This window comes from Scyliorhinus canicula, chromosome 4 (assembly GCF_902713615.1).
Source record: "Scyliorhinus canicula chromosome 4, sScyCan1.1, whole genome shotgun sequence".
Taxonomy (NCBI): Eukaryota; Metazoa; Chordata; class Chondrichthyes; order Carcharhiniformes; family Scyliorhinidae; genus Scyliorhinus; species Scyliorhinus canicula.
Genome location: NC_052149.1, coordinates 10,156,899 through 10,174,870, shown reverse-complemented (window position 1 = coordinate 10,174,870; position 17,972 = coordinate 10,156,899). Strand labels below are relative to the sequence as shown.

General features: G+C 50.2%; 1 protein-coding gene across 40 annotated transcripts in view; it reads left to right on the top strand.

The window, feature by feature from the left end:
* Positions 1–17,972, top strand: part of adgrl2a (adhesion G protein-coupled receptor L2a) — a 683,083-nt gene that overhangs the window by 456,067 nt on the left and 209,044 nt on the right. For all 40 annotated transcript variants that reach the window (XM_038793693.1, XM_038793686.1, XM_038793688.1 and 37 more), the window contains one exon: positions 17,190–17,403. In XM_038793693.1, the coding sequence (XP_038649621.1) occupies positions 17,190–17,403 (214 nt within the window). The remainder of the gene's footprint in view (positions 1–17,189; positions 17,404–17,972) is intronic.

The following is a 17,972-nucleotide window of genomic DNA, read 5'->3' as shown; positions in this document are numbered from 1 at the left end:
GACACAGGTCAGAATGTGGGGTTTAAGAACAAAGAAAAGTACAGCACAGGAACAGGCCCTTCGGCCCTCCAAGCCTGTGCCGACCATATTGCCAGTCTAAACTAAAATCTGCTATACTTCCTGGGTCCGTATCCCTCTATTCCCATCCTATTCATGTATTTGTCAAGATTCCCCTTAAATGTCACTATCGTCCCTACTTCCACCACCTCCTCCGGCAGCGAGTTCCAGGCACCCACTACCCTCTATGTAAAAAAAAACTTGCCTCGTACATCTCCTCTAAACCTTGCCCCTCGCACCTTAAACCTATGCCCCCTAGTAATTGACCCCTCTACCCTGGGAAAAAGCCTCTGACTATCCACTCAGTCTATGCCCCTCATAATTTTGTAGACCTCTACCAGGTCGCACCTCAACCTCCTTCGTTCCAGTGAGAACAAACCGAGTTTATTCAACCTCTCCTCATAGCTAATGCCCTCCATACCAGGCAACATCCTGGTAAATCTCTTCTGCACCCTCTCTAAAGCCTCCACATCCTTCTGGTAGTGTGGCGACCAGAATTGAACACTATACTCCAAGGATACAGCTAGTGCATTGGTTTGCTACTGCATTGAACAGTTGAGGTGAATAGCAGAGACGTCCGTAGATGAGACGGTGTTTTGATTGACAAGGAGGTCAGGGCAATGGGAGATGGGAAAGTGAAGTTAAGGACTGATGAGTCGTGATTGTATTTACTGGCAGAGTGGGCTCGTGACACCGAATGGGCCATGCCTGCTCCCATTTCTTATGTGCAAGTCACTATCAGCTTTCCTCAGTTCACCTTTGGAATATAAAATCTATTTTGGCTCATATAGCAGTAAAACATAAGGGGTGGGACTCTCCGTTTCCCCGATATCGTAATCGGCGATCGGGCGGAGAATCGATTCCAACTCCGGAATCGGGGCCAGCGCCAGTTTGTCGCCGGTATGCGATTCTCCACCCTCTCCGAAATGGCGTCATGGTGTTGTGGCCAGTCACAATGCCCTTGGCGCCTCATCGGCCAGCCCACCTGCGTTGCTCCGCCCCCAATGGCCCCAGTTTCCTACGGCGCGGGGCACATGTCCTCACAGAAATCGTGAACCCGGTGTGGCGGCTGCGGTTGGGTCGCTGGGGGGGGGGGGGGGGGGGGGGGGGGGGGGGGGGGGCGGCTGTGGGGTCGCAGTATGCGGGTCGGGTCAGGGCATGGCTGGCGAGCTGTTGTGCAGCGCGACCACTGCAGCCGTTTTCGGTGTGGGAGGCGGGGGTTTTGGTCGGCGCCGGTGCTAGCTCCTCACCAGAATCGGTGAGGGGTTTGCGATGATTTTTTCCCGCGTAGACCTCCTGCGAATTCTCCATTCGAGCCGGCACTTAGCCGCAGGAACGGAGAATCCCGCCCAAGCTCTTGTCAAGTGTCTTGATGAGTGGCCTGTTAAAGTTCAGCTCAGGGTTCGGCTGACGTTGAACGATGCAACAAACTGTTTGTCGGTATGGCTATGAAGCGGATCTTTTTTTAAAAAAAGCAGCGGAAGATGGAATAGTACCATCGCCCCATGGTCGGTCGGTAAAGCTGCTACTTGACAGCTTGCCCCTCTCAGTAATTACCAGATGTATTGGTTCATGTGTGGTCTGCAAAATGGCTGCCACGTTTGGCTGGTACATGGTCAACTGTGTGTTTGGATGTATCCTGAGTATTATCTCCCCTCTTCCAACCACTCAGTCAGGCAGATTTTCTCCCCCTCCAGTATCGTTCCAAAGAAGCAATGAAAGAAACAGCGCTTTCTTTTTTCTAATTCCTGGAAACTCCAGGGCAATCAAAGGGAAATGAACTGCACTGCCAACCTCGCTGACCAAATCGATGTATGAGGTATTATTTTGTTTTTCCAAGGCACCAGACTGTGAACAGAGATTCATTAACTGTGCGCCGGGGCTGTAAATATAAATGATTGGAACTTCATCTGAGAGGAGAGGATAAAAAAAACTGGTGCTGACAACAATCATTGCCGGCTGCATACTTGGTGCAGGAAGGCTCGAGAACAAAGGGGAAACCTGAGGCAAGTCTTCACTTCATTAGTCTCCCTTGGCTCTTTCCTCTCTTAGCATTGTGTGGACTTTGGTGCACACATTAAGCAAAGCACACACAATACATATCGCCCTTCAGATCAGGGGCTTGTAATGGAATTGGATGGCCTTTAGCACCGATTCACATAACCCGTCATCCTTCTGGCCAGCGCAATCTTTTCACAAAACCTTTCTTCAGAGGAGGGAAACTGCGTGAAAGAGTTAACTCCGATGCCAGTGTTCGACGGTATTTGTATTCAAAGGGTTGCCTCCTTCCTATATTGATTTTTTTTTTCTCTCTCTTGTTGTTTTGCTGTCCTGGCCTCCCACTAGCTCCTCCGACCAATTGTCAGAGCTCCATCGATGGAATGAGTTTCAGTCGCAGAGACGGCTGGGGTTTTTTTTTGTTGTTGTTTTTTTTTCCTCCTCTTAAACCGAAGGATTTCAGGAACATGTCAAAAAGCTATTAACGCCCATTGACACACTGATATTTCATTCAGCTTACTGTGTGTGGGCCTTTTAGCTGTGGTTTGCTGTGAAGCATATTCTATCGATCAGAGAGAGAGAGAGAGACACACACGCACGCACAGACACAAACACGCAACATTCCGGAGCTTCTATCGGCAATTGATGTAGCTCTTTCCGCTTGGTAGCACGAATCCCATTCCCCACACTCTCTCCTACTGGGATTGAGAAGTTCGGCATGAATTGGAACACGGATCTCAAACCTTTTGGTCTGTCAGAAGGAATTAATCTGTACTTCCGCAGTGACCATCATGACTCCGGAGTGTCCCACAATACCTTACAGCCAAATATAAAAAGAAATAAGATTTGTGTTCGTATAACTCCTTTCACGATCACCTGACATCTTAAAGCACTTTACAGCCTATAAGGAGCTTTCGAAATGTAGTCACTGTTGTAATCGAGGAAATGTGGCCACCAATTTGTGCACTGATGCAATCATCAATTCACATGAGACGGAGAGTTGAAGTCAACAGTGGTTTTAATCAGCTAGAACTGTGCCTGCCTGCGACTGCCCTGTACTGAGAGCCGCCTACAGGCTGCAGATCTATATACCTCCCCCGAGGGGGCGGGGCCATAGGCAGATCCCACAAGGGCACCAACGTAATACAATGTAATATAATACAATGGTGAATGGTAGCAGTAATACATTCACCACATGCACACACAGCAATATGATAATAACCAGATAATCAGTGTATGTGGATGATTGAGGGATAAATATCAGCCAAGGCATCAGGGGCTGGTTTAGCTCACTGGTCTAAATCGCTGGCTTTTAAAGCAGACCAAGCAGGCCAGCAGCACGGTTCGATTCCCGTACCAGCCTCCCCGGACAGGCGCCGGAATGTGGCGACTAGGGGCTTTTCACAGTAACTTCATTGAAGCCTACTCGTGCCAATAAGCCATTTTCATTTTCACTTGTTCTTCTCAGAAGTAGCACCATGGACTCTTCCACATTTACCTGAGCGCAAGATGGTGCCTTTAATAATAATAACCTTTATTGTCACAAGTAGGCTTACATTAACACTGCAATGAAGGTATTGTGAAAAATCCCCCAGTCGCCACATTCCAGCGCCTGTTCGGGTACACAGAGGGAGAATTCAGAATGTCCAATTCACCAAACAAGCATGTCTGTCGGGACTTATGGGAGGAAACTGGAGCACCCGGAGGAAACCCACACAGGCACAGGGAGAACGTGTGGACTCCACACAGACAGTGACCCAAGACGGGAATCAAACCCGGGACCCTGGAGCTGTGAAGCAACAGTGCTACCCCCACTGTGCTATCATGCCGCCCGCTGGGCCTCATCCCAAATACGCCACCTCTGACAGTGCAGAATTTCCTCAGTGCTCCACTGGAGGATCGTCCTTGATTTTTGTGTCAAGTCAATGAAGGGCTTTGGCCACTGTGACATATATATATATATATATAAAATTTATATAGAATTTACAGTACAGAAGGAGGCCATTCAGCCCATCGAGTCTGCACCAGTTCTTGGAAAGAGCACCCTACCCAAGCCCACACCTCCACCCCATCTCCGTAACCCAGCAACCCCACCCAACCTTTTGGACACTAAGGGCAATTTAGCATGGCCAATCCACCTAACCTGGACCGTGGGAGGAAACTGGAGCACCAGGAGAAAACCCACACACACTCCACACACGCAGACAGTGACCCAAGCCGGGAATCGAACCTGGGACCCTGGAGCTGTGAAGCAACTGTGCTAACCACTGTGCTTCCGTATCCCCCAAACACTATGGGGGAAATGGGGCAGCCAATCTGCTCACCCTGAGCTCCCACAGATATCAGTCGGATAAATGACCAAATAATCTCTGTTTTTATTGTACTTAGTTACCTGCAAAGGCTTGCATTCAAAGTATCATCTTGCATCATTGACTTTGTCTATATTTGTGTTTGTGGAGCCCACCTCTTCATTCACCTGATGAAGAAGCTGCGCTCTGAAAGCTAGTAATTCCAAAAAACACCTGTTGGAACATAGAATATGCAGTGCAGAAGGAGGCCATTCGGCCCATCGAGTCTGCACCAACCCACTTAAGCCCTCACTTCCACCCTATCCCCGTAACCCAATAACCCCTCCTAACCTTTTCGACACTCAAAACAATTTAGCATGGCCAATCCACCTAACCTGCACGTCTTTGGACTGTGGGAGGAAACCGGAGCACCCGGAGGAAACCCACGCAGACACGGGGAGAACGTGCAGACTCCGCACAGACAGTGACCCAGCGGGGATCAAACCAGCGACCCTAGCGCTGTGAAATCACAGTGCTAATCACTTGTGTGATTAGCTGCCCTAACCTTTGCCAGGACTTTAACCTGGTGTTGTAAGACATTTCATTGATTTTTCTTGAAGGACAAATATGGGGCGGGAGTAACCCTTCATCCAGAAGGTCAGCTGTGCACTTGAGTTTGGGAAAAGTGGTTTACAGTCAATGAGTTGGTCCAGTACATTTGTTGGGCTCCTTGTGAACACATTGCACCCTTTAACGCCTGCATTGCTCGCACGGTTTTCCCCGTATAGCTCCGATAGTTGGAATCGATTGAACATGTTCAATTGACACAAAGTGTAATTAGTGAGGTGCTGACTAACCGTTGCAAGCAGAATACAAGTCATCTGCAGACGTTGGTTAGTTTACTCCCAGCGTGTTGGAATTCTGTTGTTGCGTTACTTTTTATTCAGCCTGCTTTCTCCTGATCCCTTCATGCCCTTCTTGCTTAGGTACAATTCCGCTGGGGACTCTTTAAGGACCTGACCCAAGCATCTGTCCAGGAAGCAAGGGGGTGGGTGGTGATGGTGGTGCAGCAGCAATATCACTGGGCCAAACCACGCAGTTCGAAGACAAGTACAGTTGGACAACAAATGCTGCTTCACCAGTGACACCCCCGCCCGTGAAAGAATAAAAGTAAAATACTGTTGCACATTGTGAGTTGCAGCAGTATTCATCGGCAGATCGTGGGCGGGATTCTCCGAGCCCCGCGCCGGGCCGGAGAATCGCTGCAACCGCGCCACCCCGCCCCGAGGCCGAGGGGCGGGGAATCGGCGGCATTTGCGCCGGCGCGTTTGGCGGGCCGCTGTCCGTGGCCAGGCCGCCGATTCTCCGGCCTTTATGGGCCGAGCGGCCGTGCGGAAATGGCAGAATACCGCCGGCGCCGTTCACACCTGCCCACAGCCGGCGGGATCTCTGTGCGCAGGCTCGGCGGGCGGCCTGTGGGGGGGGGGGGGGGGGCTCCTTCACCGGGGTGGGGGGGGGCCTCCGATGGGTTCTGGCCCGTGATCAGGGCCCACCGATCGGCAGGCCAACCTCCCCAGCCCCGGCCCTGTGGGGGCCAGAATCGGTAGTGCCTGCGCCCGTTTCGTGCCGTCGTGAAACGCGACGGCATCCATGACGCCGCGGACATTCTGCCTCCATTTCGGAGAATCCCGCCCCATGTCTCATGCAGCTTCCACTACCCGCCACTTTTACTGGGATGACGCTGGAGTAGTAACTTGGCAGAGATGGGGAACTGAACAATATTTGTGACTCACTGACCAGCTAAGCCTTTTTAGGACATTTCTTTAAAGCCGAATGGGCAGCACGGTAGCATAATGGTTAGTACTGTGGCTTTAGCACAGTGGGCTAAACAGCTGGCTTGTAATGCAGAACAAGGCCAGCAACGCGGGTTCAATTCCTGTACCGGCCTCCCCGAACAGGCGCTGGAATGTGGCGACTAGGACTTTTCACAGAAAATTAATTGAAGTCTACTTGTGACAATAGTGATTATATTATCTGTTATATTATTATATTCATGGTACCAAGGTCCCAGGTTTGATTCCTGCATGGGTCACTGTGCGAAGTCTGCATACTCTCTTTGTGTGTGCGTGGGTTTCCTCCGGGTGCTCCGACTTCCTCCCACAGTCCAAAGATGTGCAGGGTAGGTGGATTGGCCATGATAAATTGCCCTTAGGTTCGATGGGGTTGCAGGGTTACGGGGATAGGGTGGAGGTGTGAGGTTAAGTAGGGTGCTCTTTCCAAGAGCCGGTGCGGACTCGATGGGCCGAATAGTCTCCTTCAGTGTAAATTCTTTTATTTTATAAATTTAGAGCACCCAATTCATTTTTTCTAATTAAGGGGCAATTTTGCATGGTCAAGCCACCTAACCTGCACATTTTTGGGTTGTGGCAAACCCACGCAAACACAGGGAGAACTGCACACAGACAGTGACCCAGAGCCGGGATCGAACCTGGGACCTCGGCGCCATGAGGCAGCAGTGCTACTCTCTGCGCCGCCGGGCTGTCCTGCACCGTAAATCCTATGAACCAATATACTGCCATGGATGAGGCTCCAGCGCAGTTCCGGCATGTAACCCTGCACAATGCTGTTGGCGTTCTTAACTAACAAGTTGTAACATTTACATGGAAGTTTAATGTATCCTAAAATTCAATTCGACATTCAATTAACAAAATAATTGTTTGGTGGAGCCCTCAAGCCTTGTTTACATTGTAGCTGTAAATTATAAAGCAAATTTGCAATTTTCTTTTCAAAAGAGAAGCAGGTAAATTACTCCCAGGCCTCCACAAATGCCTGTCTGTAATTCGACAGAGTGCTGGCAGCAAGGCGATCATACTGAGACTCTTGAGCTATGATTACTGCTCCCCCTTGTCACCTGGGGCCAGAGGACGATCAAGAGGAAGGAGACTAATAAATGCTTTTGAAATGCAAGCAGAACATAGGAACAGGAGGAGGCCACCTAACCCTTTGAGGCCGTACCAAACCATTCAATGGGATTGTGGCCGATCTGTGACCTTATTCCACATACCGCTCTTAGCCCCAGCCTTTAGCTGGCAAAATATTAATCAGCCTGGCCTTTAACAGGAACAATTGGTTACATTATCAATTTGCAGTTTGTAATAGAGAGAGCCAAGCTTCTACCGGCCTCTGCAAGTAAAATTGTTTCCTAATTTCATTCCTGAAAGGTCTGGCTCCAATTTTTTGGCAATGCCCCCTAGTCCTGGACTCCCCAGCTAGTGGAAATAGTTTTTCCTGATCTACTCTATCTGTTTCCCTAAATATTTTGCAAACCCCGTAGCCATCTAAGTTCCACGGAATACAACTATAGTGTGTTTAACCTTTCCCGCAAGTTTAACCCTTGGAGTCCATCTGTCCTTCTGGTAAATCTATGCTGTGCACCCTCCAAAGACCTTTTACAGGAGCCCAGAACTGCTGGCAGTACCGCAGATGTTGTACTGTATAAACAGGGCTTTGTATACCGAAAGCAGGACTTCTGTCTCCTTATATTCCTATAGATTCAATGGCCTTTCCTGATTCTTTTCTGCACATGTCCATAACATTTTAACAAGCTGTGTTCATGGACTCCTATCTCTCTTTGAAACTCTGCTGTTTCTAGTTATTTACCGCTTAGAAAGTCCCCTGTTCTATCTTATCATCTCGTCCACGTTCTTCTTCAAACTACAAAAGCAATCAACCCATTTCTACTGGGGTGTCTTCATAAGATGCACCCTTGCTGAGGAGGCCGATCTTTGACAGTCAGCTTCTAACACAAGTGCCCCCACGTGAACCTACCGAGAAGTTTGTTGTTTTCAGTGTTCCCTTCCGTTGCCAAGCTGATGTAACCACCGGTCACTGTACGGGTGTAAACAGCCACCGGAGGGGTCGCCATTTTCCTCTCGTCAGCAAGGAACTCCTCGGTGCCAGAATCGATGTTGAGCGCCTTAATGTCAATCTCCTTGATGTGGGGCTTTGGGAGTCCCGACTGCTCATCTGCTTCCAGCTCTGACTTCCAGGCAGAGATTGTGCTTGAGCCAATGCAACCACCTCTGACCGATGATTGCTATCAAACCTGGGCGCTCTGCCTTTGAGAGGACTGCCACATTTGGGATGTTTGTCTTGGCAGGACATGTCCACCATGCGCCACAGGCAGTGAAGACGGAAACTGCTGAATTTATTTTCCTGACAGCTGTGAGTTGTCCATTTTTCGCAGCCAATGCAGCAAGGCGCAGGGGAAGCTTGATGTTATTCGACGTGCACTTCACGAGTTGGTCAATAATGGTAACTCCTTGCCCTGCATGTGGCACATTCCACTACCCTGGGTCCACTCGAACGAGCCGTCCCTCGATGCAGAATTTGCCAACCTTTCCCAGTGGGCTGTTTTTTAATGTGATCGGGGATGGGGACGCAACTCCTTGTTCCGTGACAGCAGTTTTCCTGATGCTTGTCATCACGGAGAGCCAAGTGCAGTCATTGTGGGTTGGGGAGGGGGGGGGGGGGGGGGGGGGGTGGCAGCTAGGTTTCTGTGTGGACAACTAGCACAGCATCGTCTGCACAGAGGGTGAACAGTGAGGCACCAACACAGATCCTTGTGGGACACCACTGGTCACTTCCTGCCCATTATCCCAGCTCTCTGTCTCCTGCTAGCCAGCCAGTTTTTCAACCAGGCCAAAGTTTGATCCTTGTCCAGACCATAAGAGCATAATTAGGCCACTCGGCCCATCGAGTCTGCTCCGCCATTCAATCATGGCTGATATTTTCTCATCCCCATTCTCCTGCCTTCTGCCCATAACTCCTGATCCAATTACAAATCAAGAATGTCTTTGGAGTGTACTCTCTCTAGATTATGTGTCATTGTCAGCGAGATTCCTGTACTTCTGTCACTGATCACTATACGGTCTTCGAAACATGAGATCAGTCTCCTGTCAGTCTTCCCCCGTGCTTTCCAATTGTGTGAATATCTCCTGCCTTGGTTACATTCTGAGCTGTATAATTGTAGCCATAGCTCCTCTTCTCTGACCCGAACACCTCCGGAGTCCTGGAAGTATCCAACCTCAGACCTACCTTTTCCGCGCCTTTGCACCGCTATTTGTACACTACCTGCAGAGACGGGATCAGCTCCAACTTAAGTCAGTCGCTTCCGCCTTGCAGCTAACTCCCTTGCTGCCCCTGTGCCGTCAGTCTGCTCGACCAGCGTCTAATCTGGGATGATCCGCAGATACCTCCAGACAAACGCTGCAAAGGCTAAAGCCTTCAACCATCATGCCTTGCCACTGAGCCCCCCCCCCCCCCCCCCCCCCAACACACACACACACACCCTGCCTCAATTTCTCAGCCTGAAGCAGACTGTTTTCAGCCCTGGTAACCCTGAGCTCCACCGAGCTCCCTATTTCCTGTGACATTGTCTGCTTCCACCCTTCCCCTCGGCCTGTCTGCCACGAAAAGCCTGGTTTCTACCATTCTCGCCTCCAGACAAGATTACTTTTGTTACTCTCTTGGCTGGCGTCCAGAAACCTCAGTGCGTCCAAATCTCTGCAACCTGATTCCTATTCCAGACCCTCACCTTTGTCAAACGCCTCCAGCCTTGTTGACCCACGCTGACGGCTAATTTACCAGCACTTATTCAAAATTTCCATCCCTCTATTTAATTTGCTCCAGGAGTTTGCCTGTGCCCATGTCTACAGGCTCCTTCAGCCTGGTGAACATCCTCAGCCGCAAGTTCTTCTGTCTCTTGGTCTCCTCTTTGTCTGCTCCTCACACATCTCCTCATCAGCAGCTGGGGTTTCAGCCATTTATGAATTGCCTCCTTAAACCTCTTTGTCTTCCCACTGTCCTATCCTCCTTTAAGAGCAGCCTCGCCTCTTTAATCAATGCCTTGCTCATGCCCCCAATTTTCTCCGCATGCTTATCATAGAATCCCTACAGTGCAGAAGGAGGCCATTCAGTCCATCGAGTCTGCACCAACCCTCTGAAAGAGCACCCGACCTCGGTCCACTCCCCCTATCCCTGTAACCCCACCTAACTTGCACATCTTTGGACTGTGGGAGGAAACCGGAGCACCCGGAGAAAACCCACGCAGACACGGGGAGGATGTGCAGACTCCACACAGACAGTGACCCAGCGGGGAATCGAACCTGGGACCCTGGCGCTGTGAGGCAGCAGTGCTGACACTGTGCCACCGTACTACTTTTTTTTTCTCAATACCTTGTGAAGCAGCCGGCATTTTTCTCTAGATGGTGGCTCAGTGGGTGGTACTCTCACCTCCCGAGAGTGGGCTCGCTTTCCATCTCGGCGACTTGAGCACAAAATCTCGGCTGACGCTCAAGTGCACTCCAGAAGGAGAGCTATACTGTCAGAGGTGCCGTCTTTCGGACTAAATGTCAAGCCCTCTCAGATGGACACAAGAGATTCCACAAAAATGTATTGGAGGAGAGCAGGAGAGCTCCTTGCTAGTGTCCTGGACAATCTGATCCCTCAACCAACATTGTCAAACAGCGACAACAGCAAAGGCAGAGGGCGGGATTCTGCGGGAATCGGTGGGGCGGGCAAATCCGGCGCGAAGGAGCGGTGTGAACCACTCTGGCGTTGGGCCATCCCAAAGATGCGGAATCCTCCGCCCCTTCAGGGGCTAGGCTGGCGGCGGAGTGGTTTGCGCCGCGCCAGCCAGCGGGGAAGGGGCTTGACACCATGCCAACAAGCGGCGAAGGGGCTCCACCAGCCGGCGCGAGTTGGCGCATGCGCGGGAGCGCCAACGTGTGCTGGCGTCATCCCAGCGCATGCTCCGTGTCGACCACAGCAGCCGGCTAGGAGGAATAGAGTGCCCTCGTGACACAGGCCCGCCCGCGGATCGGTGGGCCCCGATCACGGGCCAGGCCACCGTGGGGGCACCTCCCGAGGCCAGATCCCCTGCGCCTTCCCCGAGGACCCCGGAGACCACCCGCGCAGCCAGGTCCTGCCGGTGAGTACCTGTTGTAATTTAAGCCGGCGGGACCGGCCCAAAATGGGCGGCCACTCGGCCCATCGCGGGACAGAGAATCACTGGGGGGGGGGGGGGGGGGGGGGAGGCAGCTGCCAATGGCCGCCTCCCAGTGCGCTGTGATTCCCGCCCCCGCCAAGTCCCCCGCGCCGGAGAAGCCGGCAGGGTGCGGGATCCCCCCCCCCCCGGTGATTCTCCGACCCGGCGGGGGAATGGAGAATCCCGCCCTGAAAGTGCAGGAAAAGCTCAGGCAGCATCTGTGGAGAGAGAAAATAGAGTTAACGTTTCGAGTCCGTACCATTCTCCTTTCTCTGGTTGCTTTAGATTCTGGCATGCGCAGATTGGCCGTTTATCAAATTACTGTCTGTGGGAGCTTGCTGTGTGTAAATTGGCTGCAGCGTTTCCGATCTTACAACAGTGACTGCACTTCAAAACATTACTTAACTGGCTGTGAAGCGCTTTGAGAGATCCTGAGCAGGCTTATTTATTTTTATTCAGAAGCTTGATATTGTTGTTACTGGGCCAGTACGTTCCGAAAGCTTCACAAAGGGGAAGCTGAATTCGCAAAACATTTGGGAGACTGGACCAGAGCTCCGCCCAAGAGGCTGCAAAGGCTCAGCGGAGCCGGAAGTTGTTGTCATGTCCGTGTCTGTCGGATGCCGCGCGGTGTGCAGTGCATCAGAGCGTCTGCACGACCAGATTGCCTGGTTCGAATCTGCTTTCAATTTCCAACCACCAGTGACTAAGCGAAGTGAGAGCTGAAATTAAATCTGGATGTGAATCCTAGCTGCCGGGAAGGGTGCGGACTGGATCACGGCCAAACCCACCCCCCCCGGCTTGCTCGAATTGGGAGATCGCTTCAGAAGGAGCTCCAGTAGATGTCTTGCAGGAAATCCAGATCCATTCAGGTTACATATCCCACCCACCACACACACACACACACACACACCACTCTCAATCAATCGAGAGTATGGCAGTAGGGTTCATATATTAGGAGGGTGAAATTAGAGGGGCTACAGGGCCTCCTTTGACCAAGTTGTGACCTGATCAGGGGTAGCGTGAGAGTATTGTCACAGGGCAATGGTAGCATTGCAATCATGTCACTGGGCTACTAATCCAGAGGCTGAGACTAACGGTCTGGGTATGCGTGTTCAAATCCAAGCAGTTAAGTTGGAGAATTTAAAACTAAATTAACAAATTTCGAGTATAAAGCTCGTCTCAGTAATGGCAGCCATGAAACTAGCATTGATTGTTGTAAAAACCCATCTGCTTCACCAATGCCCTTTTTGGAGAACGAAATCTGCCGTCCTTACCTGGTCTGGCCTACATAATAATCTTTATTGTCACAAGGAGGCTTAGATTAACACTGCAATGAAGTTACCGTGAAAAGCCCCTAGTCGCCACAATCTGGTGCCTGTTTGGGTACACGGAGGGAGAATTCAGAATGTCCAATTCACCTAACAAGGACGTCTTTCAGGACTTGTGGGAGCAAACCGGAGCACCCGGAGGAAGCCCACGCAGCCACGGGACGAACGCGCAGACTCCGCACAGACAGTGACCTAAGTGGGAATCGAACCCGGGACCCTGGCGGTGTGAAGCCACCGTGCTACCCACTGTGCTTCCATGCCGCCCATCGATCCAGATCCTGGTCTGTCCTCTGATATGGCCCAGCGACCCTTCAGTTCGAGGGCAATTAGGGATGGGAAACAAATGCTGGCCTTGCCAGTGACAGCCCCATTTCCTGAAAGAAATGAGAGACATATATCCTAACTTGACTCGTGAGACGTTTGTAACCATCTGGTGTATATTCTCCTATTGGCGGGGATGTTGAGGAGATTTACTGTAATGGTACCAAGACGAGGAGCTTGTTCTGTGGAGACTCTTAAAGCCAAGGTGGTTTAATAGACGTGTTGAAATTATCAGGGGCTTTGATGGAATTATGAAGGGGAAATTGTTAGTATTTGCAGGTGGCTTGGTAACCAGATGATTGAGGTTTTTGATATTGATTTGGTATTGATGGAAGAAGCTGAAAATAATGTTTTATGCAGCAAGTTGTTGTGGTCAAGAACCCGCTGCCTGGAAGGGTGGTCATTGAAGCAGATTCTTCAATGACCTTCAAAATGGAATCAGATAGATGCTCGAAAAGGAAATGTTTACAGGCCGATGGGGAAGAAGCAGTGTGGGTGGGACTGTTTAGATTGCTCTTTACAAAGAACCAGCACAGTTACATTGGGCTGAATGGCCTCCTGCTGTACTGCACGGTAAGCTTCTATAATTCCATCTGGATCCTGTTCCTAGCTGTCTAGACCCAAGGCTATTTACGATGGGTGCTAATCGGGGGGCACTAGGTGCGTTCATTAAGGAGAAAGGTGCGATGATGAGTGAGATGAAGATGGGTGGGAAGAGGCCCATATGGAGCATGAACGTCTGCGTAGACATGGAATCCCCACAGGGCAGAAGGAGGCCATTCGGCCCATCAAGTCTGCACCGGTCCATGTCCCACCATATCCCTGCAACCTCATAACCGAACACCTCTGGACACTAAGGGACAATTTAGCATGGCCAATCCACCTACCCCACACATCTTTGGACTGTGGGACGAAACCGGAGCACCCGGAGGAAACCCATGCAGACACGGGGAGAACGTGCAGACTCCACACAGATAGTGACCCAGCGGAGAATCCGTGGGACCCTGGAGCTGTGAAGTCACAGTGCTATCCACTTGTGCTACCCTAACATATTATAATTGCTTATTGTCACAAGTAGGCTTCAATTAAGTTACTGTGAAAAGCCCCGAGTCGCCTGTTCGGGGAGGCTGGTACAGGAATTGAACCCACGCTGCTGCCTTGTTCTGCATTACAAGCCAGCTGTTTAGCCCACTGTGCTAAATTGCTAATTGCTAGTAGTCTTGACAAGGTTGACGTGGAAGGAATGTTTCCTCTCGTGGGTGAGTCCAGAACTCGGGGGGGGGGGGCATTGTTTTAAAATTAGGGGTCACCCTTTTACCTCAGAAGGCAGAAGTAGATGGCCTCTTATTAGGCAAAGGAATCAAAGGATATAGGGGGCAGATCAGAATGCGGAACTCGACACACAGATTTATGGTGCGCCATGCCGGCTTGATGCTTCATTTCACCAGCTGGTCAATGGGTTTCCCACTGTGGGGCAGCCCCATGCCGTCGGGAAACCCCAGGACTGCCGGCAAAATGGAGAATCCCGATGGCGGAGAATTAACCCCGTGATCTTTGACAAAGAGTCATCCAGACTCGCAACGTTTGTTCCCGTCTCTCTCCATAGATGCTGTCACAGCTGCTGACACTGTCCAGGATTTTCTGTTTTTGTTTTAAGATTTCAGCATCTGCATTAATTGGCTTTTATCAAACATGATCTTAAATGGCGGAGCGAGCTTGAGGAGGTGTATGGTCTACGTCTGCTCCTTCAAATGTCCGTAATACCACATCTCCCATCAAATGAGCCATGTAGTCTGATCTCACTGACTGTACCCTGCTAACATTCCAGATTTTTCAAGGTGTTGTTATTTTAGACCAGCTGAAGAACTGACCTGTTTAATTCTTTAAATTATCTCATTAAATTTGATCAGCTTGAAGATCTGTCACTAATCCCAAATATGGCAGGTGCTGAAAATCTGAAATGAACTGCAGAAAATGTTGCAAATGCTCAGCAGCTCTGTAAGTGGGGGGGGGGGGGGGGGGGGGGGGGGGGGGAGGATAGAAACCCCCTCATGTTTCAGACCAAACTAATGACGGTTCGCCAACGTGAAAGATTAACTCTGTTTCTCTGAGTATTTCCAGTTTTTCCTCTTCTTCTGAAGAACCTGTCAGACTGTGGTTTATTGCAAACCTCCTCGGTGCTCTGTCTGATTGGCCCATAACTGTCTCAATTCTCACAGAGGAAACGAACACTTCTTGTCTTTGATCGCAACCATCACTCCCAGTCTCTGATAGAACTTCCAACTTCGCAAATGCTTTTCTGTCCTTACCATAATGTGCAGCCCAAACATGATGCACAACAGGGGGGAGCACGGTAGCATGGTGGTTAGCATCAATGCTTCACAGCGCCAGGGTCCCAGGTTCGATTCCCGGCTGGGTCACTGTCTGTGCGGAGTCTGCACGTCCTCCCCGTGTCTGCGTGGGTTTCCTCCGGGTGCTCCGGTTTCCTCCCACAGTCCAAAGATGTGCGGGTTAGGTGGATTGGCCAGGCTAAATTGCCCCTAGTGTCCTAAAAAAATAATGTTAATGGGGGTTGTTGGGTTACTGGTATAGGGTGGATACGTGGGCTTGAGTAGGGTGATCATTGCTCGGCACAACATTGAGGGCTGAAGGGCCTGTTCTGTGCTGTACTGTTCTAATTCTAAAAAAAACACCCCAACTGAGGCCAGACTAAGGCTGTCTGCAAGTTTAAAATATTACCTCTTAAGTGCCAAACCTATTGGCATGCCCAGTTCCTGAGATGCCCATCAAAATCTTCTCATTTGGGGCCTGTCCTCTTTACCTCATCTTTTTTTCCAAAGCCAATTTTACCGCAGAATGCGCTCTCCAGCTGTCTGTTCATCCAGCTTGCCCTCATGTGTGCTGTTCAAACCCCCCCCCCCCCAATCTCTGTCGCTCCTTCAGTGGCGTGGCAGTGCAGAATGTGAATATTGCTGAAAAGAAAGAAACACGTTGCCAAAGTTCTTTCATCCTGCACTCGTAAGGACCAAAGAATGCGATCGCAGCAACTTATACTGGAGGAGAACAGGAGTACAAATTGCCAGGATTGTTTTGAAGTTTGGCATTCTTGCATTTGTCCTGTTCGAGTGCAAGATGAAGAACTTTGGCACCGTGTCTCCCCTTGCAGCAATGTTCCTTCAGTTCTTTAATGAAAAGGAGAATTGGGTGGGGCCTGTAACAGCAGCCGATCTGATTATCACCCGTTCTTCTACTGTGGCCTAAAGTTAAACTTGTCTCTTTGATCGTACATATGTGGTACAGAAGCAAGAGATGGGCTGTGGGAATTGGGAGATGTGGTGAGGTTTTTTATACTTGGATGTTGGCGCCACTGGAGAGGCCAGCATGTGGTCCCCATCTCTTGTCGTTCTTGAGAAGGCCGCCTTCTTCAGCCACTGCAGACCCCTGTGGACACCATCTCACCACATCTTTCTAGACCTAGAAATCTCAGTTACTCCACCCTTAAGGTTTCTAGCCTCAAGTCGTACCTCTGTAATTGTGGTCGCAATCTCCTCGCTCCATTTTTGTCCGTATGTCTCCCAACGGGAACCTTTTTTGAACGTTTTTGAAGATTCATGAAAAGCAGGTGCAACTATTCCCTCAATTTTTAAAAAGAATTTTATGCAATTCCTCAAGCCTGAAACTCCTTGGTGATGGGACCACCTCCTGACCAAGTGCAACATTAATATTCCAACTCCCCCCTCCATTTCCCTGAAGGTGTTAGGTTTCAAACTCGGCAGGAGCAATCCTTTCCAACATCATTCGCAAGTGACAGTTCTACATGTGTGAGTCTATATAAAGGTTGTTCTCGGACTGTACATGTGCATACATTTACCAGGAAGGCTGAACAGTTTTGTGCGGCTGAATGTCTAACTCTTCCTATTTCTATGACGTCGGGCAATATTTGGGAGCAGGAACCGCTGGCTATTTTTACTCTCCTTCCACTGCACTTCCCTTTCCTTGAGATCAATTGTAATAATACCCCACCTTGCCACCAGCCCTGGGCCCCGGTTGAGCTGGATCAATAGCGAGAATTGTAGTTTCTCTTTTGATGTTGTCGTTGTTCAACAGTGAAATCCCGTCACCAACAAAAATCCCTGTTGTGTTTTCTAGGCTTCAGCCGAGCTGCCTTGCCCTTTGGGCTGGTGAGGAGGGAGCTGTCCTGCGAGGGCTACCCCATTGACCTCCGCTGCCCAGGAAGTGATGTCATCGTCATCGAGAGTGCCAACTATGGTCGGACGGATGACAGGATCTGCGACGCCGACCTGTTCCAGATGGAAAACGTGCAGTGCTACCTCCCAGATGCCTTCAAAATCATGACACAGAGGTAAAGTGATTAGTCTAATGTCCTAGGTGGCCAGCCTTAAAACTCAGTCGGTCTTGCTTTTTGCCCCTGAGGTCATAGGGTCATGGGGACAAGTCCCACTCCGGAGACCTGAGCACATAATCCAGGCCGATACTCTGGTAGTGCAATGCTGAGGGAATGCTGCCCTGTTGGAAGAGCATGTTCAGATGAGACGTGAAACCAAGGCCTTGTTTGTCTTCTTGGCTGAATGCAGCAAATCCCGTGGCATTATCTCAAAGAATAGTAGAGGCATTTCCCCATGTGCCTTGGCAGCTATTTATCCCTCAGCCAGCATTGTTAAAGTGTGCTATCTGGTCAGTATTTCGTTACTGTTGTGGGAGATTGCTGTATGCAAATTGGCTGCTGAGTTTTCCTTCTTTACAACAGTGACTACGCTTGGAAAAGTTCTTAACTGACTTTGAGGCCCTAAGGTCACGGAAAGTGCAATATATATTCAAGTGCCTTGCTGTATTCGGGTGCAACATGATTGTGAGTTGGGTGAAGTAAATGAGCTATTGATTCTTACCAAATGAAGTCAGACAGCCTTTTCA